Source organism: Macaca thibetana, chromosome 15, assembly GCF_024542745.1.
Source record: "Macaca thibetana thibetana isolate TM-01 chromosome 15, ASM2454274v1, whole genome shotgun sequence".
NCBI lineage: Eukaryota > Metazoa > Chordata > Mammalia > Primates > Cercopithecidae > Macaca > Macaca thibetana.
The window spans coordinates 88673817-88698385 of record NC_065592.1 but is presented as its reverse complement, the minus strand read 5'-3'; the positions used below and the strand labels follow the sequence as shown (position 1 = coordinate 88698385).

General features: G+C 43.2%; 1 protein-coding gene and 1 pseudogene across 3 annotated transcripts in view; one reads left to right on the top strand and one right to left on the bottom strand.

The window, feature by feature from the left end:
• PCSK5 (proprotein convertase subtilisin/kexin type 5) overlaps positions 1-24569 on the bottom strand; it is a 468460-nt gene that overhangs the window by 52118 nt on the left and 391773 nt on the right. For 2 of the 3 annotated variants that reach the window (XM_050761595.1, XM_050761598.1), the window contains exons 25-28: positions 11519-11561; positions 8375-8511; positions 6916-7116; positions 2164-2244 (exon numbers count right to left, since the gene is read on the bottom strand). In XM_050761595.1, coding sequence (XP_050617552.1) covers positions 2164-2244; positions 6916-7116; positions 8375-8511; positions 11519-11561 — 462 coding nt within the window. The remainder of the gene's footprint in view (positions 1-2163; positions 2245-6915; positions 7117-8374; positions 8512-11518; positions 11562-24569) is intronic. The other variant, XM_050761597.1, reaches the window with a different exon arrangement.
• Positions 15546-16931, top strand: LOC126937832 (pre-mRNA-splicing factor RBM22-like; annotated as a pseudogene).

Genomic DNA, 24569 nt, shown 5'->3' with positions numbered 1-24569 from the left:
GATGAGCCTTGCTATAGAGGAAACTAGATTCAAATACAGATGGTAGAAAGATACGTACATAGATGGATAGGATGGATAGATACAGATACGGGGATAGATGCAGATACAGGTGGAGATGGTGTTGGAGATGTAAATGATTAGGCTGCCATGCAGGGTAGTTGGTTTTCTCCTAGTTTGGAGAGAAAAATTTACCCTGGTTTTCTTTGATTTTTTGAGACAGAGTCTCACTTCATCGCCCAGGCTGGAGCGCAGTGGCGCGATCTTGGCTCACTGTAACCTTTGCCTCCCAGGTCCAAGCGATTCTCCGGTCTCAGCCTCCCAAGTAGCTGGGATTGCAGGCGCCTGCCACCAACCCTGGCTAATTTTTGTATTTTTAGTAGAGATGGGGTTTCCTCATGTTGCCCAGGCTGGTCTCGAACTCCTGACCTCAGGTGATCCACCCGCCTTGGTCTCCCAAAGTGCTGGGATTACAGGTGTGAGCCACTGCAGCCAGCCCCCTGGTTTTCCAATATACTAATTAAAGCTGATGACTGACTGGTGTACTCTCTCTGGAGCATCTGTTAAGGGCTGAATTTAGCCTTGTGCAGAGCCACAGGATTGTCACAAAGGTGTTCCTCATGCCTCTCAAAGTAACCGATTCTGTCCCCGAAGGCCTTTTAAACCTGCAATATCACTGAGCCCCAAAGAGATGGCAGCCGAAAGGCGAGCAACAATCCTGTTGCTACTATCAGTCAGATGTTCACTGAATGGCTGAGAGCAGTTGTGCAAAGAGTAATAAGACAACAATATTAATCAGAGAGTGAACACCTTGCAAATCTTCAATGTTCTACGTCCAGGCTTCAGGCTGATTTTCCTTTGATGTTATCATGTATATACTAAAATATATTTATAAAGACATGAGTTTTCATTAATTTTCTCATATTTGTATACATTTTAATGTCTATATCTACACATATGCACATATTTATAATTACATGTATCTCACATTCTGGCAATTTGGTATTTTACTGCATACACCTGGTATAAAATTCTATAATGTCAGCCAAGCAAGGTGGCTTATGTCTGTAATCCCAGCAATTTGGGAGGCCAAGGTGGGAGGATCGCTTGAAGCCAAGAGTTTGAGACCAGCCTGGACAATACAGGGAAACCTTGTCTCTTAAAAAATAATAACAAATAAAAATAAAATAAAATTCTGTAATGTCTCCATATGTCCACCAGAGGGAGATCTGTACAAGCAGTTAACTTAGCAATCAGGCCTGGGCATGGGATAAAGTCCTCCCCAGCAAGAGTTCTTTATCATAAAAGATTAGGGACTTAACCTCAGCAAGTAAATTTTAACCGTGATCATAGTTTCTCTTTTTCCCACTCTGGAAATTCTAGACTGGACAGGACCGCAAAAAAAAAAAAAAAAAAAAAAGAAAGAAAGAACCACTTTGATCCAGAAAGTGCAGTATCCATTCTTCAGAAATGCCTGTAGCTAAACTATATAAAGCAAGGGGTTCATTTATTCTACTTATTTTTTATTTAATACATAATCTGCACATGGTGCAAAATGGAGAAAAGGCATATACTGTGATGTCTCCCTCCTAATCCCTTCTCCACCCTTTTTCGTACAAACTGTATCTATTCACATGGTTTATCACCTTGCCTGTAAACAAGCAATATATTTGGAGATTAGTCTTTATCAGTACAGAAAGAACCTCTTCCTTTTGGTGGCTCCATAGTATTCTATTGTATGAATACATTGACTTTATTTCTCTCGTCTCCTACTGGTAACCACTTAGTTTTTTCCAGTCTTTGTGATTTCAAACAATGCTGCAGGGACTGGGAAGGCAGAGGTGCTACCTCAGCCTATTAAAGTTTTGTGAGGACAGATGCTCTTCTTGATAACCTCTGCCAGGCATGACCATTTAGCACGTCACGCATGTCCTTATCTGTTACGGAAATCTCCACTGCTGAGCTTCTCACAGTCTTCCCTCTGAGTGACCGCTCATAGGTTGTGTTTATGGCCCCCTCCTCTCTCCATCTTTTTCTAATGACCTCTGCATCTCTGCACCCCATTTGCATCTGGCCTCCCAGCTTCTTGGGGTGATTTTTCCACGGAGACCGTCTCCAGAGACAGTCTCTGCCGCTGTGATTGTCGCCTCCCTATTTCCCTGTTACCTCTTTTGATTTGAACTTTCCACCTTCGTCGCTCTTGCAGCAGGCTCTTCACCACAGATAGGTTTGCAATGGGCACAGCTTCTTTTTTATTAAAAAAAAAGTGTTTAGTTTTTTTAATGCAAAAAGGATAAAGAAGATAAACTTCACCCATAATCCCACCACCCAGAAATGTCTGTTGTTTATACTGTGGTACATGGATGTCTCATCTTCATATCGAGTGTGTGAGTATAATTACATCTATGTATAGATGTGTGATCATTTATAGCTTCCGTATACATAAGACTGACCTTGAACACTGTATTTAACACTATAAATCTCGTAGGCATTTTCTCTTGTCATTAACATTCCTTGTAAACATTATTAGTATTTTTTTTTTATTTTTTTTTTTACGAGGAGTCTTGTTCTGTTTCCCAGGCCAGAGTGCGGTGGCACCATCTCAGCTTGTTGCAACCTCTGGCTCCCAGGTTCAAGCGATTCTCCTGCCTCAGCCTCCCAAGTAGCTGGGACTACAGGCAAGCACCACCATGCCTGGCTAATTTTTTGTATTTTTAGTAGAGATGGGGTTTCACCATGTTGGCCAGGTTCGTCTCGAACTCCTGGCCTGAAGTGATCTGCCCACCTTGGCCTCCCAAAGTGCTGGGATTATAGGCGTGAGCCACCGCGCATGGCCCCCAGAATTGCTTTCTTTCGTGACCCAGGGAATGCTGCTTTCAAAGCAAACTAGTGTTTCAAGTGTTAAAACTGGCCTGAGTCAAAGAGTTAGGGAGTATATTAGGCTTTATTGTGTCATATGTGTCCTGAGAGCTTTATATGCATTTTCTCATTTAATTCTTAAAATGACTTTGTGTGAGGCAGTTTCATGTTTTCACTTTACAGACAAGGACACTGAGGCTCAGAGAGGATGAGTAACTCACTCAAGGTTACACAGCTAGCAAATCACAGAGCCAGGATTTGAATTAATGTGTGCTGCGCTCTAAAGTCTGCATCTGCTAGAGGGTGTAGACATAGGCTTTTGAATTTTTCAGTAATAAATTTGAATTCTAAAGTAATTTGATAGAAGCCAAAGTAATGGTGTGCTGGTAAGACAGGCCTCTAGAAAATGAAAAACCAAAAACCTGATTTGTAGTGTTTCCAATTTCTGTGGTGTAAATACTCCCACCATAGCCAATTTCAAGCTGTCAATGGTTTCACAATCCACTTAGAGAACTCCTGAGTATGTAACGATCCGTGCAAGTTGATACGGATGCTTCCTTCATCCTACTGGCCAAACAGTTGATTACTTACCCAGTGCCATGTGTTTTTTTGCACTCTGTGTTCTGGTAGGTTAAATAAATAAAAATAGTGCACTCATTTCTAAGTGAGGCAGCTGCACACATCTACAAAGTCCTTCTAAAAATCAGATTTCCGTGGCATCTTTGAAGTTTTCTAAAGTTCAGTGACTATTAGGCAACATATCTTCCCAGTACTGAAGTGGATTTTTTTTTTTTTTCCCCACATGTGTGTGGCTTTCAGTGTTTGTGACTAACTCTGGGATTCCAGTCTTTCCCCAAGGATAAGAATTAAGATCAAGAGACAGGCTAGTGATAAATTGTTAGGATGTGGTCAAAGACACAAAGCTAATTCACCATGTCTGTGTTCTGTAGATTAGACTATCACCAGAATATGTAATTAGAGCCTGTTATAACATGGATTTAATCAATGATGGAAATATGAGGTAAGAGAAATGTGCAGAAATTACTCCTAGGACTTTCCAGCACTACCAGGGGAAACCACTTAAGAAAATCCAAATGGTTTAACAGTAACAGAGGAAACTCTTTCCATTCCCAACCATCATCTTCCTTCAAAGCCCGTGGTCTGCCATACCTGAACCTTTCCACCAAGGTTGTGTGATGCTTGAGTCACTGCTGAGGCCGTTTGCAGCCTGTTGAATATTATATTGTTTTGTTGTTGTTTTTTGACAGAGTCTCTCTCTGTTGCCCAGGCTGGAGTGCCGTGGCACAATCTCAGCTCACTGCAACCTCCACCTCCCAGGTTCAAGTGATTCTCGCACCTCAGCCTCCCGAGTAGCTGGGATTACAGGCACCCACCACCATGCCCAGCTAATATTTTTTGCATTTTTAGTAGAGATGGGGTTTTGCCGTGTTGGCCAGGTTGGTCCTGAATTCCTGACCTCAAGAGAGCTGCCTGCCTCGGCCTCCCAAAGTGCTGGGATTATAGTCGTGAGCCACCATGTCTGGCCTTGAATATTGGTTTTATTCCTGCCATTTAGGGACACTAAATAATTGTCACAGTATACATCCCCAGACAGAGGGTCTGGGGATGATCTATACATTTGTGCAGTGACTTTTTGGTGGCTGAAAAAACAGAGAGTCGAGCGCCATCTTTGATGACTTAGTCTTGGCTGGAGGATTTGTCGGGCACTGTCTGATAGGTGGAGGAATCTGCATCCTTGGACTAGGTGGGAGGTATTCCCACTTTGCTGGTAGTTGGCAAAGAATGATGGCTCTCTCACTGTAGTCATTCTCATCCTGATTAGCCACCTTATTAAAAGAGGAGTTCAGGGAACTCTAGCTGGGCTTTTATTTCAAGGGTGTTTTCCCAGCCTATGCTGATAGATCCTCCTGGGTTGTAGTCTTCAGATGCAAACAGGATCTTACTGTTTCCACTGGGGAGCAGCATGGGTGAAGGAATGGATTGAAGTGTGCGTCATCTTACCTCTCCTACCTGAATCTGAATCTGAGTTTGAAAAACAAAATAAAACAAAACCTAAAACAGAACAGAAAAACGTTCTGGTACTACCTAGACAGCTATATCCTCTCAAAAACACTCTGTACTTTGCCTGGGTTTCCTCTGATTTGACCCAGGATGACTGCAGTCTGCTTTCCATCATCTTAAAGGTGTGGCTAATTAGTGCTTGTTCTCTGGAACCCTCTACTCTCCTATTACACTCTCGATCCTGTTTTTTAAGAAAAAGAAGTCAGGAGAAGGTTGTAGGCATTGGCTCAAATACTCCCAGGACTTTATGGAATGCATTTCCCATTTACTCTCCATTTCAGTGCTTACACTATGCTGGGGGAAGCTGAGCTATGGCTTTACCGTGCTTAGTGAATAAATGGCTATTTCTCTGTGTTAATGGTCTGCATGTCTTATTTCATAGGTCATAGGAATGAGAAAGTACAGCTCTGTCATTGATTTGATTGTTTTTGTCCAGCCATGAGAAACACTCCCATCTCTGTCCCCAATCCCCTGTTAGTGAAAAATCCCCAAATACACTAATTCCTCCCTCTCTTCAGAAACATTACATTGCAATAGTAGAAAATGCGGAGGGGTGGGTGTGGTGCTTCGACAAAAGGGAACCACTGAAGCCTGGTTTCTGCTTGCAAAATGCGTAGTCCAGTTGAAGGGACGTGGAATCATTTGGGGAATCAAGCCTGCTCTAACTCTTGGCTCCCTGGACCGTGTCATCATCTGGACGCCAGATAAAATACAGATGTTCAGCGAGAAACACAGCACCAGACCATTTTCCTTTTGGCGTGCGCTGCCTCTTAAATGCCTGAATGCCAGACAAACTCATTTTCAGCATTTTGCTTCAGCTATAACTCACAGAAGATATCCCAATCTGGATTGAATCATCTTCTCAGCTATGTCTCTGAAAGAGGGCCCACGTTCTCTGTGGCCTTTGGCTGCCGGGTTTTTCACGGTCTCTGAGCTGCTCTTCCTTGAAGTCACATGTGTAAAACTGCTGTAGTAGACAGCAGCCATGGACAGGCCTCCTCTCCAGCCCAGCATAAACCACAGAGCTGTCACTCCCTCGAGCCCTTAGCACACTCCTCCTGCACAACCGTCTCTCCGGCTGCCATTGCCTCTGCACCAAATTGACCCTTTAAACCAATTCTTGCCTTGAAATCAAATGAAGAGCAGCTCCTGTTTTTGTGACTGTCTCTGCATAGAACAGGAGTCAGATTTTTCCAGCAGGAAGAGGATTTTGTTTTGTAACAACCTCGGACACGGAGGGGTCGCTGAAAGTTTGTAATTACCTTGCAAGGAAACCTGTAACTGAAGCTCAGGTGTGAGGAGGCGTGTTGTAAAGACGCAGGGAGGAATGCGCACCTGCAGGTCTTTGCTGTTGGATTCCAAGCTCCCACACCTGTCTCCTCTCCTCCCTCCTCAAGAAGCTTCATGCTTTCCCTGTCTGCAACTGGGGAGAGTAACTTTTAAAGGCAAGCTTGAATGATGGTGAGCTCTAATAACGCAGCCATGGAGACCATCTGTTTTTAGCATAAATTCTAATATGTTCGAGCAGTCCTTCCTTGTCTAATTGGAAAAGCCTACCCTACAGGTAAAATTTTCCTTTACTATAAAAAGGACATGTAATAAGGACATAGGACCTGCCTGTGATGGAAGTGACTCTGAAATTTCAGAGAAAAATGATACCGGGGCCATTTCCCTCCGTGACTCTCTTCAGTTGCTTCGGGGCCTGCTTCACCCAGGTAGAAACTCAAGGGGGTGGACCAATCATAAATTTGCCCTTTGGGCTCTCTCTGCTGGCTGAACACCAACCTCAGCTTCCTACCTACTCCTGCTACAAGCATCAGAGAGACTCAGGAACGACCCCAACTTGATTCTCACTCCAAACTCTTGTTTTTCTGCACAGCCTTTCTCTCCTGGATAGTTCAAAAAACCAGAGTTATAGAAGGAAGGAAGCAGAGTAGGCAGCTAGACCCCTGTGATCTCTTTTTGGGAGGCACATACCATTCCAGAATTTGCCCTCCTCCTGGGTCTGGGTGGCACGCACGCACACCCCACGCAGCGGCTGCAGTCCTTCCCGGCAGCTGCTGCACTCGTCATGACCAGGGCCTGTGCAGGTTTCGCACTCTCGGTGGCAGGGCTCACATTCTCCCATTTCTTGGTCACCATAGAATCCAGGGCCACATTTCCTCACACAACTGCCACCTATGTGAGAACACAGAGAGAAAGCATGAAGGCTTTGGTGATCTTTGCAAGGCCAAGTTCTAAAGAGGCTGGAGGAAATTTTAGGGACCTTTTTCTTTGCATTTGTTTTTATTGTTATTTTTGAGATGGAGTATCTCTCTGTTGCCCAGGCTAGAGTGCAGTGGCACGATCTTGGCTCACTGCATCCTCCACCTCCCATATTCAAGCCATTCTCCTGCCTCAGCCTCCTGAATAGCCAGGACTACAGGTGTGTGTCACCACACATGGCTAATTTATATATTTGTAGTAGAGATGGGGTTTCACCATGTTGGCCAGGCCACTCTGTCCAGGCTTTTCATTTGTTTTTAAAGAAACCAAGATGGCTTTAGCTTATTTCAACCAAGAAATGTGTTTTAATAAATCCAGACTGGGCAAGGTGGCCCATGCTTGTAATCCCAGCACTTTGGGGGGTTGAGGTTGGCAGATCACCTGAGGTCAGGTGTTCGAGACCAGCCTGGCCAACAGAGGGTGCAGTGAGCTGAGATTGCACCACTGCACTCCAACCTGGGTGACAAGAGCGAGACTCCATCTAAAAAAAAAAAAAACCCAACACTTTACCTAAGTCCTCTTTCAACTGGGAATTTACATTGGCCATTAAAGGGTTAAGAGCATTGACTACAGAATCCTTGAGGCCTTGAAAAACTACAAATAAAATAAATCTCTGTGTAGAGAAACACTGAAGAACGTTGTGGGCTGTCTTTCTCATTCTTTCTCCCCCAAACACTCAAGTGCATTGGGCTATTATCTCTTCAGCTGCAAGATTCACACTGTATTTCTTTCCTAACTATCCATTTCCATAAGTCAGTGACCAAAACCTAAGGCAAGGGATCTTGTTAAATTCTTACAGTGCACAGGGATATATGAGATGGATTAAATCTCAAGACAAGGGTCAGAGCTCTCAATATGCCAGGTGACTTCAATACCAAAACATTTATCTTCAGCTACCCACTCTCTATCTCCATCCAATTCAGCCTTGTTTCCATCAGCTTGGAGATATGTGAGATTAATTAGTGGAACAGGACCCATGCTTCAGTAATAAAAGCAGAAGGAAGTGGTTCAGCTAATGTTTATTTCTAAACCAAATTAAAATTTCTCCTTGGGCCAGAGGTGCCAGCACACACAGACTCTGAAACTAATCACATGTGTGCTCCTGCGGCCCCAACTGGGTGGAGCTCCAGTGCCTGGTTCTCACCTTGGATGGTACCATTTTCTAACTTACCCAAGAGAAAGAAGCCCTCTTCACACCAGTAACACCCATTCTGGTCACAGCTGCCACAGTTACTATCGCATGCCTTGCATTCCAGTTCCTCACTGTAGGTCTTCTCAGGACAGGTTTTATAACAATGCTGATCAAACCTAGAGGAAGAGGACATCATTTCTTGCATGACATACGTTGATGTATTACTCTTCACCACCATAATTTAATCTGCTTATATATATCTATGCAGAGTTTTTTGTTTCGTTTTGAGATGGAGTTTTGCTCTTGTTGCCCAGGCTGGAGTGCAGTGGTTGATCTCGGCTCCCTGCAACCTCGGTCTCCCGGGTTCAAGTGATTCTCTTGCCTCAGCCTCCCGAGTAGCTGGGATTACAGGTACACACCACCATGCCTGGTTAATTTTTGTATTTTTTTTCTAGAGAGGGGGTTTTGCCATGTTGGCCAGGCTGGTCTTAAACTCCTGACTTCAAGTGATCCGTCCAGCTCTGCCTCCCAAAGTGTTGGAATTACAGGCATGAGCCACCACGCCCAGCCCATGCAGCGTTTTCAGCAGGAGTGAGTAATTGAATTTCAGGTTTGGTCTGTTGTGCCCCCGTCAACCCAAGTCACTAACCACCTCCTTCTGGACCTCCAAGGACTCTTTATCAGGGCAGCTGGGAGAAGGCTGGGGAGAAGGAAGGGGTACTGATACTTATTTATAGAGTACTGATTATGTGTCAAGTATTAGCTCATCTAAATCTCCACAAATCTCGTGTGGTAGATATCATGTATCTTTAATTTCTAGGTAAGGGAACTGGAGCTCAAGGTTAAGCGCTCAAAATCACACAGCTAGCTAATGGTGGGACTGGGATTTTAACCAAAGTCTGTGTGAAAAGGTTGCTTGTGTGATTTGTCACATAGCAACTGGCACCGAGGCCTGAAATAGCTTGGTGTCAAGCCCAAGCAGCTTACTAAAATGTCTGTAACCAGATTATTAACAATAGTAGCGAAGCAGCTTAGCTTTTATTTATAAATATTTTTATGTATGTTATCTGTTATTCTCATGATACAGTAAAAATGTTGTAATTCAGACTTCACTGAATTGCAGGCTTACCTGAAGGGGGAGTGGACTGAAATCGACCCCTGCCTTTGATGAATTTCAAAGCATCAGCATGATATCAGGGGAAACCTTTGCATATCTTCTTTAACAACTTCTTTTTTTTTTTTTTTTTTTTTTTTTTTTGAGACTAAGTCTCCCTGTCACAGAGGCTGGAGTGCAATGGTGTGATCTTGGCTCACTGCAACCTCCTCCACCTCCTGGGTTCAAGCGATTCTCCTGCCTCAGCCTCCTGAGTAGCTGGGATTACACATGCGCACCACCATACTCAGCTAATTTTTGTATTTTTAGTAGAGATGGGGTTTCCCCATGTTGGCTAGGCTGGTCCCAAACTCCTGGCCTCAGGTGATCCACCCACCTCGGCCTCTCAAAGTATTGGGATTACAGACGTGAGCCAACATGCCTGGCAACAACCTCTATTGTATAGCATTTCACTAGCTGTATTCAAAATTGCTAAATGTTTTCAAAGATTAGATATGTTTGTTTCTTGAAATAAATATCTCATGTTGTACCCTTAGTGATATTGGAGCATGTTCTTTCAGAGTATTTGTTTTTCAGAGGGTTTTATGAAACATGCTCATTAGCGAGTTAGTGGTGAACTGGAGAGGCGGCCAAGTTTGGCTCCAAAGTTTAACAGAGGGTGTTTAACAAAGTTTAACAGAGCCTGGCCAACATGGCGGAACGCTATCTCTACTAAAAATACAAAAACTAGCTGGGCGTGGTGGTGTGTGCCTGTAATCGCAGCTACTAGGGAGGCTGAGGCACAAGAATTGTTTGAACTTGGGAGGCAGAGGTTGCAGTGAGCTGAGATCTTGCCACTGCACTCCAGCCTGGGCCACAGAGTGAGACTCTGTCTAAAAAACAAACCAAAAAACAACAACAAAAAAACAAAGTGGGTCAAGAGTGCAGTGATGTGAGACATAGTCAGGGTACAGAATGGCAGGCTATTCTGGAAAAGTTAGATTAAAACCAGAAGGCTAAGAACTGATAAGGTTAACTGATCATTTTTAGTATGTTTTAGCTTGTTGGTCTTCCTTTTCTTTCCCATCCTCCTCACTCCTTTCACTTCTTCCTACCTATTACCACATTTCAAGCGTATTTGTCTTTGGACAGGTGGGTCACCTCCTCTTGTCACCATATTGCTTTGTCTGATTCCATGGATGGAGGGAAAAGGCAATGTGGTGACAAGAGGAGGTGACCTGCCAAAGTCCAAATGTTCCAAATGCAGACCTGTCACTAGCTGTGTGCAACCTGAGTAAAACCTTGTCCCTCTCTGAGCTTCAGTTTTCTCTTCAGGAAATTAACATCCTCCTTGTGTCTCTGACAATCTCGATAAAATGATGGAGAGATGAAACAGTTGTGGGAGTTTGTATATCACAAAACTTCTGAGTTCTTAGGAGGACAGGGAGGGATTATGCAGCCTGTGCATTACCCAGGGCCTTCCTTTCCTTTGCAGCTCCTTTCTCTTTAGTTTTCCTTCGAGGGCAGTCAACAGTGTGTGCTGGACGGGAGGCTAGACTAGGAAGAGGAGGTGATATTTTAACATGCCATTTTTGATTTTGTGGATTTTTGTTAGAGTGTGTTGGCAGTGATGGTTACCTCTGTTTCATTTAACCTAGTGGTCTGTGTCTGTCGTTACCTAGGGGATGATTGAGCTAATATAGCACCTGGCTTCGCCCTGGTGCCTTCGCTCTGGTTAAGGACAAGGTATCCATGCAGACGTTTGCAAACAGCTTACTTGGGACCAGGTATATTATTAAGGTCTGTCCATGAACAGCAAGATCTGAATCTTGGTAACCCATGGCAGGATTCCTAGACACCAGTGTCAGGCTGGATGACTTCCAGGATCAAGAAAGAGATGGCCTCCTTTCGAGGCAAGGAAACAGCTGGGCTCTTATTGCTAAATCCAAGAATTGCTCATTAATAGCCTGACAGGACAGAGTTGCTTCAGGCTACAGGGCCACTTTGCTTTAATCACTGGATTGAGGATTAAGTCAGTAATGCTTAAACTGCAGAAAAGTTAGTGCCATGAAAAGGAAGGCCAGACTTACCTGTAATACCCCATAGCGCAAGATGTGCACGTTCCTGGATCATCTGGAAAAAAATTAAAACAATAAAAAATAATAATTATGAGGAATTTGTCATTTGGAAAAATAGGCTCTGGAAAAGTTGTGGCTTGAGATAAACAATCCTGTGGGATAGTTTCATGAAATGTACTGTCCAGAAATAATATGTGAACAGATTGCACCATTTTTAATTAGTAACAAGATGTACACTAGGATTTATCTTTATCAAAGGTAATAAGAGTTCTTATAAACACTTGGCCCTACTTTCAAGGAGGAATAGGCTCAAGCTACTGGGTCTTCAAATTAAAGATCAATGACCATCCACATTAAGAACCTCCTGGCCTCTAAGAGATAGGGGGATCAAGCAAGTCCACACACAAATATTTGGAAAGGGCTACAAGCTTCTGACCCTGAATAGAGGGTTTTCCATCAGTTACCCCAGAATCTTGCCAATGGAAGTGAGCATCATTTGGGGCACTCCTTTGAAATCTACACAATTATTTTTCCCAAGTATCCACTTCATGTCATGCCCTTCACAACCTTCTTAAAAAAATTGTCCTGGTCTCATTAAGAGTAATGATTCAATGCATCCCTTCTGGCTCACAGAAGGGTTCTCTCCTGCAGCTTTCAGGGGACTTAAAAAGAGAAAGGATTTTCAGAGTCATCATCTCAGTCTATTTCTCTCCCTCCTAACACTTCCCAAGAGATGCAACTCTCAGATCTGGCTATAAAGAGAATTCTATGACTTCCTCTGGCCTGCAGTTCTTGCACGTAATAGAGCTATCACTGGCAGGTTCTTTCTGTGATCTAACCTACCCTCCAGTCTTGCTCTTTTTATTTTAATAGGAGATGAAAGGCATCTGCTCCTCTTTAAAATGTTCCTCTTGGTATGTGAAAATTTTATGTCACCTTTAATTAACAAAATAAAACTATATCATTTGAACTTTGTGCATAGCATTCCTTTCTAATCTGTTCTGCCCTCTTCTGGTTTTCTCAGACTGCCCTTAAGAGGTAGACACAACCTCATCCAAATCTTTAGTCACACGTTCATCTTAGGTCCTAGGGAGGCTACCAAATGATATTACTGTGTACTACACATAACACAACTAATGCATTGCACCAAATGTTAAGTGGGAAAATTTCTAGCAAAGGCTCTGCTAATTAAAGCAGGGATCTGCAGAAACTTCTGGAAATAGCTTGATGATGGTGCAGTGGAAAGAGCGCTGGCCTGGAAATTGAGCTTCCTGTTTGAAGTTTCAACTCAGGCTTAATTGTGTTGTGAACATGCACAAATGTCACTCTACTTTCTGGGTCCTGGTTTCTGCTGGTATAAAATGAGCTGGTTGGACAAGATGGTTGTTAAGACTTCCGGAAAGTCACAGTTTCCGAAGTTGAGCCTAGCAAGAGTTGGCAATTGTGGCCCGCCCCAGGACCTTGACCTTGCCATCTATTTATTTGTATTGTGTAAGAATGCTTTCATTCTATATAACTAGAGTTGAGTAATTGCAAGAGACCAAAGATATTTACTCCCTGCCACTTCACAGAATTTGCCATCCCCTGACTATAGCACTATCAGCTCGTGACTTGGTCATGCTCATCTCTGCTAGGGGACACAGGTGCTGTAGTTGTCTTAACAGCTGGTTTCAGAGTTCCTCTTAGCAAAAGAACCATCTATATTTGGGAAACTACCTTGTTAAGCTCCTTGGGGTAGAAGTTTAATTGCAAGAGTTGAACAAGAGCCAAGACAGCCAAAGAGATAGAAGGGCCCTTCTGCAGGAAGCTGTTATCTGCTCATGGGTGGGAAATGGTTTTTAATGTCTGGGTCAGCATAGTTTGTAATACAGTGACTAAGACAGGACAGTGAAATGAACCAAAAACCAGGCTAATTAGGTGGAACCAGGAACTGAAGCTAGAGGTGACCATGAGAAAGAAAAGCTCCCTGGCATTCTTAGAAATCTTGGGGAAGGCCAATTCATAGACTGGGGATCTGAACCCGTTGTAAGTGCATGCAGAGGCCCCAACACCAGTGGTTCCCCTGTACTAGTTCATTTTCCATTACGAGTCTATTTTTGCATCCATGTTCTTTTCAGTTTCTAAATAACTTCCTACCACTAAGCTTGCATTGGGGCAGCTTACTTTACTCTGCCTCCCTGATGAACATATTTGACTCTAACAGTTTTGCTAATTTGGCAAGGGCTGGGGAAATTCTAATCCTGTTCTTTAATGTTCTGGTCATCCCTCCCATCTAGGAACTTAATGAGCTTGCTCTCTGCTCCTTTAAGCAGGTCACTGATGAAAATGTTAAACAGAACCAAGCCTCAGAAATGTGCATACCAATGCAATCTTGAGTTCAGGGACTTTTCCAGCCCAGTTGCACAGCGAATTTGGTACCTTTACAACTGTTTGCATAAATGAATAATGCATAGAACAGGAACTGTGTCTTATAACAGTTTATGAATGTCCATTAGTTTTTCTCATTATTACCAGTTGTTCTAAAGAATGAGAATTATTTAAAAAATGTTTTCCACCCCAGAAGATCCACAAGTCAGACATAAGCTAAATGGATTTAGCTTGACCACTGAGAGGCTGCTGTTATGAGTTTAAGGAAGAAGGTAACAATCCCAAATCTAGAAGTTGACTCTAAGTCAGCTTGGCATTTAGATGGTGAGGAGGGGTGGCTTAAGGAGAAAGATGAATTTTCCTGGTTTCTAGTGTGTGTGTGTGTTTGTGTGTGTGTGTGGTAAGGGGAATGGAAAGGGAGTCTAAACAAGCTACAATTGTTAGCTGTCTTGGAAGGTGTTATCCAAAGAAGGATGTTTAAATAGCTCGGGTGATTTGATCTTGTCAAACTTTTGAGCTGAGAGAGCATATTTTAGGGAGAGATAGGGAAAGTTCAGTCAGAATTCAGAGACAGCCTCACACATTTGGAAAAAAGCCTTCAGAAACAGTGGCTGGCTTCCAGCTGCTCATTGTCCCTCCTAAGGAGAGCATGCGAGCAGATGCCTTGTCAGGATGGGGATGCCGTCTTTCTGTCTCGAGAAAACTCATTGTTATCGTTTCATTTGTATAGGGTGGGTTGGGCAGGACTACAATGTCCACTCTATGTTGAGAGCTCTTCATGATGCCCTGTGTCACCTTCCCACTGTGACACAGTGGGATCATCCGTACCGTCGCTCATCATGAACTCACTGTCCCATGGAGAAATTGCCTTCTGCTTCAACATCACCTTCAGCAGCCAATTTACATTCTATGCCATTTTATTTTGTTCTCAGTAACACCAATCACCTTCACCATTGAATTTGGATGGATGAGGGCCACAGTGGGAGCTGTGCACATCGTACCTATAAGATGTATTGGGAAGGAGATATTTTAAACTTGAATGTCTAGAGAAGAATTTATTTTTATGGTTTACATGAACTTGGTGTCCCATAATTCAGGATACATACAAGTGGAGGGTGAGCATAACCATGGCAACCTCATGCAGACTGTGAGAGGGTCCTGGCCTCCTGCTGCTCTGTGAGAAAGAAAATGTCGGCCCAAGTCAGCAAGCTGGCATCTCATGAAGATGCAATGTCACAATTACAGGGTGAGACTGGCCGCCCTGGCCATACTGGCTGTCCAAAGAGACCAGGTCTCCCTATGGTATCCAGGCTGGTATCAAACTCCTGATCCCAAGTGATCCTTCTGCTTTGGCTTCCCAAAGTGCTGCGGTTACAGGGAAGTTATTTTGTCACTGGATAAAGATACTTGTAAAGAAACTGGACTTCCAGCTTCCAGGTTATGTGTCTCAGTATTCTAGCAGAAAAGCATGGAATTTAAGATGGGGTCTCACTGTGTTGCCCAGGTGGTTTTGAACTCCTGACCTCAAGCAATCCTCCTGCCTCAGGCTACCAAAGCCCTGGTATTACAGCCCAGTCCTTGGAGAGACCAGGAAATCCAGAGTTTTCTCCAAGAATGGGGATTCCTGAGAAGCGAGTTTCACATTGAGTCAAGAAAGGAGAATCATATACTGTCAAGGGCAATGGCCCGGAGCCTCAAGAACAGGGGAACAAAGAAGAGCTGGGCTTGACAGGATTATGGTGGTTCTCTGTCCCACCTAAAACCTACCACTACCTCAAGACCCCCTCAAGATGGTGACCTGTCTTGGTTTCAACACCTTAAACAGGAAACACTGGGAAGATGCATACTTCTCTATTCCATATCAGACATGTCTTACAGGAAACCCGTATATCTGAGTGACCAAAGAAAAGCATGAGAAAAATGTGAAATCTGTGCCAGGCCATTCACAATGTTTTGCTGGTGCCCTGGGGCCCACATGCATTTCAAGAAAAATAAAGTGTGTCGAATCTGCAGAAGACTGAAGTATGTCTGTCAGACCTGCCCCTTAGACCTGGAGCATGGCCTGCCCACCCAGGTTTGTGATGCTGAGTTGTCTTTAAAAGATGATACGCCAAAGTCAGATATCAGAGAAGAGTACTACAGGCAGAGTGTGGAGAGAGGGATTTCTAACTCGAATGGAAGACGGCCAGTTGGCCTGCTGGGGGGAAAGCCACATCTACCAGTAACATGCTGGACAAACTGGCCTGGACCATACCTTATTACCTAAGGAATAAGCCCCACATTTGCTCCTTCTGGGTGGAGGGAAAGGTGAGAGAGGAGAGGAGTTTTGATAGAGACATGAGAAGCCTACAGGTCCACATGATTCCCTTGCTGATCAGATATTAAAGACCAATATTATACAGTCAATGACCCTGTAGCAGATAAGCTTCTATTGTAGGCTTCAACCATGCCTCATCCGGAACTCCCAGAGGACAAGACTATCCCCACGCTAGTTGGTGATCCGGGTGATACCATTACTGAGACAGATCTTAAGAAATAATCTCTACCTATTTAGAGAGATCTGGACAATCCCTGTAGTGCAGAGACAACGGTGTGCATTCATCCAGGTTTCCACAGGGCAGGCTGCACAAGTAGCTGCAGAGAAGTCCTTTAATAAGTTCATCATCCATGGCTGCAGACTAAGTGTAAAATGGGGAAGATCCCAGGCAGCCAGAGGAAAGGAAAATGACAGAACCCCAGACCCGGGGATGCAGATAGAGCCGATTCCAGTACTGCCGGGAGCTCTTCCTCCTTCTGCAGCAGCAGATGCATCTGCCATGACTTCAGCCTACCTCCGAGTGCTCCTACAGCTGTGGTGAACATTGCCTGGCCATGTTCAGCTGCTATTGCCCTGTCCTCACCCTTACTATTGCTCTGCCCCTACCTCCAGGATTTGGGCCACGCATATTCCACTCAATGGAACCACCTTCCCCTTTCAAGAGGACTCCAGGATCAATCCACTGTCTTTCTCGGGACCCTCAGAGATGGAGCTCATGCCAGAAAGCACAGCAGGCCCTAGTACATTATCACACCGTGGCTGTATGAAAGAAAGGACATTTAAACATCCCAATCAATGAATCTTGGAATAAGTATTTTTTTTTTCCTTCCTTTGTGGTTTCCATGGTATCTGAATGTGTTCAGATGTGGGCAGGTGAGAAACAATGGCCATGCTTTTTTATGCATATTCAAAGGACGGATGGACCTCAAATAAGCTGCCACTAAAACATCTGGCTACTAATATTGCATGACAAATAAAATCTAATGCCTGTCTTCTTCATTTCTGTGGATGACAAGAAGCTGGGCGAATTGCAATATACAACAGAATTACCAACCCAATCATATGTTCACTTCGTCTGTGTTTATGGGGGGAAAAGTTGACCTGCAGGAAAAAAACCTTTTGAACATGTTTCTGTCCACTGGGTATACTGTATTTTATAATCTACAAAAAGGTTACTAGTACTAATTTTCATAGTGGCATAAGTGTGATTTAACTGTTTTAAATTCACATTATGAGAAAGACAAATAGAAACCAGTACCCATCACAGCCCAGATCTTTTCTTTTCTCTTCTTTTTCTCATTTATTACCAAAGAAATTGAATAGTTCACTATCTAAAAAAAAAAAAAACAAAATGAAATGTCTTTGTATTCCAGTCAAAAAAAGGAACATACTAGCTAAAATGCTTCTAACTGGCCGGGCGCGGTGGCTCAAGCCTGTAATCCCAGCACTTTGGGAGGCCGAGACGGGCGGATCACGAGGTCAGGAGATCGAGACCATCCTGGCTAACACGGTGAAACCCCGTCTCTACTAAAAATACAAAAAAACTAGCCGGGCGAGGTGGCGGGCGCCTGTAGTCCCAGCTACTCAGGAGGCTGAGGCAGGAGAATGGCGTAAACCTGGGAGGCGGAGCTTGCAGTGAGCTGAGATCCGGCCACTGCACTCCAACCTGGGCGACAGAGCGAGACTCCGTCTCAAAAAAAAAAAAATAAAAAAAATAAAATGCTTCTAACTTGGTTTTTATCCTAATTTTAATACTCTTGTCACATGTTTATTTCTCTTTTGGGGGAGACAGAAGAAACTCAATGTCTTCAGGATAGCCTTTTATCATAGAATGTCTATATCTGCCACAATTTGCCATGAAGTAGATACTTTGTTTAGGCACAATCCACCCTCTGCAAAACTGGTGGGGTGGGTAATTTTAGGGTGCTCCTATCTTATCTTTGGCTATCTCATTCAAGCTTCTAGGACTTTCATTCATACCCCATGCGAGCCAGACTCACCCCTACCACTCGCTATTGAAACCTATCTGCCCTGTGTCCTGTTACTGCAAGAACCTACTAGGTTACTGGCTAGGATGATAGACGAATGGGCATGGCAAATATGTGCTCTAGGGAGACTGCTAGGCTCTCACCTCTCTCACTCTCTTCTCAAGTGTTCTAGACTCCTTAGGTTCCTTCCACTTTGACTCTCTTAGGCTACATCTGCAAATGTTCCATAAAACATTACCCATTTGATTGTAGTTTAGCATATCCTGGATGCTTGCTTCTCCCAGACAATCTCAACCTTTTTGCCCAGTCACCTTCTCTGGTCCAATCATCTATATCTTATGCTCTACCAAACTAGGGGCTCCATTTACCTTCCCAGGATTCAGCTTGGCCACTATCTCCCACACTAGGCCAAGTATCAGACCAAAGTCATGCTCCAGCCATACTTCATAGAACTTCCAGCCCCAGTTACCCTCCAACCTCCATCAACAACAGAAATCTAAAGTTCTAAGCTCCATACTGTCTTGATTAATCACTCATCGGCTTAAAAAATTGGTATGTTAGGAAATATAACATTTATACACATTATGCTCACCCTCCACTTGCATGCTGACATACGTGTGTGTATAAATTATTATTCATTATTATTTATTATGTACCAGTGTATGAATGTATTAGTGCATTTTCATATTGCTATGAAGAAATACCTGAGACTGGGTAATTTGAAAGAAGAGGTTTGGCCAGGTGCAGTGGCTCACGCCCGTAATCCCAGCACTTTGGGAGGCTAAGGCCAGTGGATCACCTGCGGTCGGGAGTTTGAGACCAGCCTGACCAACATGGAGAAACCCCATCTCTACTAAAAATACAAAATTAGCTGGGCATGCTGGCGTATGCCTGTAATCCCAGCTACTTGAGAGGTTGAGGCAGGAGAATCACTTGAACCCGGGAGGCGGAGGTTGCAGTGAGCCGAGATCGCGCCATTGCACTCCAGCCTGGGCAAGAAGAGTGAAACTCCATCTCAAAAAAAAAAAAAAAAAAAAAAAAAAAGAAAAGAAAAAGAAAAAAGAGGTTTAATGGATTCACACTTCCATATGGCTGGGGAGGCCTCACAATCATGGTGGAAGGTGAAGGAGAAGCAAAGGCACATCTTATGTGGTGGCAGGCAAGAGAGCGTGTGTGGGGGATCTGCCCTTTATAAAACCATCAGATCTCATGAAACTTATTCACTATTATGAGAATAGCACTGGGAAAAACCTGCCCCCGTGATTCAATTACCTCCCACTGGGTCCCTCCCGTGACATGTGGAGATTATGGGAGCTACAATTCGAGATGAGATTTGGGTGGGGACACAGCCAAACCATATCAGTGAATATTTCACATAGATTAAAAAGATGTGCTAGAGCAGAAAATTTAAGATTTAAGAGGATAACATAAAAATCATCAACATAAGTTCTGTTTTTTTGTTTTTTCATTTTTTCAGCTTAAATGAATTATTTTGCCTACCTCTTTCTGGAGACCAGTGACCCAGGCCACACCTAAACAAATGCTACATCTGAGCTAATAAATTCATATTTAACCTTGTCAAAATATGTTGAGTTTTGTTCCTTAAGATTGTAACCAGAAGAAATAGCTCTCTGACGGGGTCACTCAGTTGCATGTACATGAGGAATCCCCTGCACTTGGCTTCCAGCCCTTCTTTATAGATGGACTATTTGATTCTGATTAAATTGTTTACCTAGCATTTTTGGGTCATGAGACAAGTGGAAATATAGATGTGAATGAAAATGTTTTAATGATACGATTAGATTCCACTTTTTCCACCTCTTCACCACCTTCTGTAGCTTTAGTACATAAATTTATTCCCTAGAGCAAACTTTCTAGATGAAAATAATCAATGATTATGCCTTGATTAAAAAAACAACCTGAAAGTTCATCTGTTGGGAATATATTTAAAATGGTATAGTACAGGCATGCCTCAGAGATATTATGGGTTCGGTTCCAGACCACCTCAATGAAGCAAATGTTACAATAAAGCAGGTCACACAAACTCTATTGTTTCCCAGTACATGTAAAAGTAATACACTATACTGTAGTCTATTAAGTAAGCAATAGCATTATGTCTAAAAAATGTATACACTTTAATTAGGAAATACTTTATAGCTAAAAAATGCTAATGATCATCTGAGCATTCAGATCTTTTTGCTGGTGGAGGGTCTTGCCTCGATACTGATGGCTGCTTGACTGATCAGAGTGGTGGTTTCTAAAGGTTGGGGTGGCTGTGGCAATTTTTTGAAACAATGAAGTTTGCCACATTGATTGACCCTCCTTTACACGAAAGATTTCTCTGTAGCATGTGATGCTGCTTGAAAGCACTTTACCCACAGCAGAACTTCTTTCAAAATGCGAGTCAATCCTCTCAAATTCTGCTGCTACTTCATCAACTCAATTTATGTGATATTCTAAATCGTTTGTTTTCATTTCAATGATGTTCACAGCATCTTCACCAGGAGAAGTTTCCATCTCAAAAAACCACTTTCTTTGCTCTACCATAAGAACCAATTTCTCGTCTGTTCAAGTTTCATCATGAGATTGTAGCAATTCAGTCACATCTTCGGGTTCCACTTCTAATTCTAGTTTTCTTGCCATTTCCACCATCTCTGCAGTCACTTCCTCCTCTGAAGTCTTGAACCCTCCCAGTCATTCATGAGGGTTAGAATCAACTTCTTCCAAACTGTTAATGTTACTATCTTGACCTCCTCCCGTGAGTCACAAATGATATCAAGAATGGTGAATCCCATGGACAGGAAGATGAGAACAGACACTGGGGACTATCGTGGGAGAGGGGTAATGGCTGAAAAACTACCTATTGGGTACTATGCTCACTACCCGGGTGACGGGATCATTCATATCCCAAACCTCAGCATCACACAGTATACCCACGTAATAAATTTGCACATGTACCCACTGAATCAAAATAAAAGTTGAAATTATAAAAACATAAGATGGGTGCAGTGGTTCATGCCTGTAATCTCAGCCCTTTGGGAGGCAGAGATGGGAGGATCACTTGAGCCCAGGAGTTTGAGATCAGCCTGGGCAACATAGGGAAACTCTATTTCTACAAAAAAGAGATATTAACTGGGCGTACTGGCATGTGCCTGTAGTCGCAGCTGCTCAGGTGGCTGAGGTGGGAGAATCACTTGAGCCTCGGAGGTCGAGGCTGCAGTGAGTCAAGATCGCACCACTGCATTCCAGCCTGGATGACAGCAAAATCCTGTCTCAAATAAATAAATAAAATAAAATAAAATAAAATAAAATAAAAAATTGGTCAGGCACAGTGGCACACCCCTGTAGTCCTAGCTAATTAGAAGGATGAGGCGGGAGGATCACTTGAGCCCAGGAGTTTGAGGCTGCAGTGAGCTATGATCACACCACTGTGCTCCAGTCTGGGCAACAGAGAGAAAAGAGAAGAGAGGAGAGGAGAGGAGGGGAGAGGAGGGGAGGGGAGGGGGGGAGGGGAGGGGAGGGGAGGGGAGGGGAGGGGGGGAGGGGAGGGGAGGAGAGAAAAGAAAGAGAATGGTGTACTGCAGCCTGGGCAACAGAGTTGGGGGGAGGTGGGGAAAGAAAGAAAAGAATGGTGAATCCTTTCCAGGAGGTTTCAATTTACAATGCCCAGATACATCAGAGGAATCACTATGGCAGCTATTGCCATACACAATGTCTTTCTCAATAAGACTTAGGCCAGGCACAATGGCACATGCCTGTAATCCCAGCACTTTGGGAGGCTGAGGTGATTGGATTACTGGAGTTCAGGAGTTCAAGACCAGCCTGGGTGACATGGCAAAACCCCATCTCTATAAAAAATATGAAAGTTAGCCTGGTGTGGTGACATACACCTGTAGTTCTAGAAACCCAGGAGGCTGAGGTGGGGAAATTGCTGAGCCCAGGAGGCGGAGGTTGCAGTGAGCCAAGAGCGTGCCACTGTACTCCAGCCTGGGTGACAGAGTGAGACCCTGTTTCAAAATAATAATAATAAGATTTGAAATTTGAAATTACTCTTCAATCCATGGGCTGCAGAATGTCCTGTTAGCAGATATGAAAACAACACTAATCTCCTTGTACATCTCCATCGGAACTCTTAGGTGACCAGGTACATTGTCAATGAGCAGCAATAGTTTGAAAAATCTTTTTGTCTGAGCAGTAGGTCTCCACCATGGGCTTAAAATATTCAGTAACCATTCTGCAAACAGATGTGCTGCCCCCAGCCATGTTTCATTTATGGACCACAGGCAGAATAGATTTGGCATAATTCTTAAGGGCCTAGGATTTTCAGAATGATAAGTGAACACTGACTTTAAGTGACACCAGCTGCATTAGTCCCTAATAAAAGAGTCAGCCTGTCCTTTGAGACTTTGAAGCCAGGCATTGACTTCTCCTCTCTAGCTATGAAAGTCCTAGATGGCATGTTTTCCCATTGGAAGGCTGTTCCACCTAAACCGGATATCTATTGTTTGGTATAGCAACCTCCATCAATGATCTTAGCTGAACAGTTTGCTGCAGCTTCTGCATCATTACTTGCTGCTTCACCTTGCACTTTTATGTTATGGAGATAGCTTCTTTCCTCAAGCCTCATGAACCAACCTCTGGTAGCTTCCAACAGTTCTTCTGTAGCTTCCTTACCTCTCTCAGCTTACATAAAATTAAAGAGAGTTAGGTCCTTGCTCTGGTTTAGGCTTTGGCTTAAGGAAATGTTGTGGCTGGTTTGATTTTCTATCCAGACCACAAAAACTTTCTCCATATCAGCACTAAGGCTGTTTCTCTTTTTTATCATTTGTGTACTCACTAGAGTAGCACTTTTAATTTCCTTCAAAAACTTTTGCTTTGCATTCACAACTTCGCTGTTTGGTTCAAGAGACCTAGATTTCAGCCTATCTTTTTGTTTGGTTATTGTTTTTTTGAGACAGAGTCTGGCTCTGTCACTCAGGCTGGAATGCAGTGGTGTGATCATGGCTTACTGCAGCCTCGTACTGCTGGGATCAAGCAATCCTCCCACCTCAGCTCACCATGTAGCTGGGACTACAGACTACCACATCTGGCTAATTGTTGTATTTTCAGTAGAGATGGGGTTTCACCATGTTGCCCAGGCTGGTCTCTAACTCCTGGGCTCAAGCGATCCTCCTACCTCGGCCTCCCAAAGTGCTGGGATTACAGGCGTGAGCCTTTGTGCCCAGCCCCATCTTTGTTTTTGACTTGCCTTCCTCACTAAGCTTAATCAATTTTAAGCTTTTGATTTAAAATGAGAGACTTGCAACTTTTCATTTGAGCATGTAGATGCCACTGTAAAAGTATTAACTGGCCTGATTTCAATATTGTTATATCTCAGGGAAGGTCTGACGAGAGGAAGAGATATGAGGAAATGCCCAGTCAGTGGAAAAGGTACAACACACACATTTGTCAATTAAGTTCCATCTCACATGGTGGGGTTCATGGTGCCCCAAAACAATTATAATTGGTCACTGATCACTGTGATCACCATAACAGATACAATAATGATGAAAAGTTCAAAACATTGTGAGAATGACAAAAATGTGACACAGAGACACAAAGTGAGGATGTGCTGTTGGAAAAGTGGCACAGACGGGCTTGTGGCAGGGTTGCCACAAACGTGTAATTTGTAAAAAATGCAATATGTGCAATGTACAATAAAGTGAAATGCAGTAAAACGAGATATGCCTGTTCATTTATATAAGATAGGCTAATAGACAGACATTGAAATTTTGTTTCTCAAGTGCATTTAATGGCACAGAAACATTTCATGATAGGCTATGTAAAAAAGGATGATAATCCATATCTATGTATATGGTAGGTAGATACCTACCTGTGTGGATGGATGGATGGATAGATAGATAAATAGATAGATAAATAAATAGATAGATAGATACACAGAGGTGGCTTTATCGAAAATCAGAAGGCAAAATGCTAAAATATTAACAATAGTCTTTGTTTTACGTATACATATATGTTTCCTTGCTTTAAAAATAAATGTGTGTTACAGAATTGTTTAAAACAAAAATGTTATTAAAAAAAAAAAAAAAAGCTCAGGTCCTGATTCTAGACATCTTTTGGGTCATGTGTTTGAAAACAACATCCTCCCACAGATCTCCCCTGAGGGAGCTTGTCATTTGGCTAAGCTCTTTATTTTTTTGTTCCTTTCTTTCCTGCCCGGTCCTATTTTCTCATCTTCCCATTTTGTCTCCTGGCATTTCCTAATTCTACACCGTCAGGACGGGACTGATGTTCTTCCACGGGGTGTGGCTAAAACGGTGGCAGATGTTTGTATAATCTCCTTGAAAAAGATTCACTTTTAAAACGAATTGTTTTTCTGATACAATTCTGC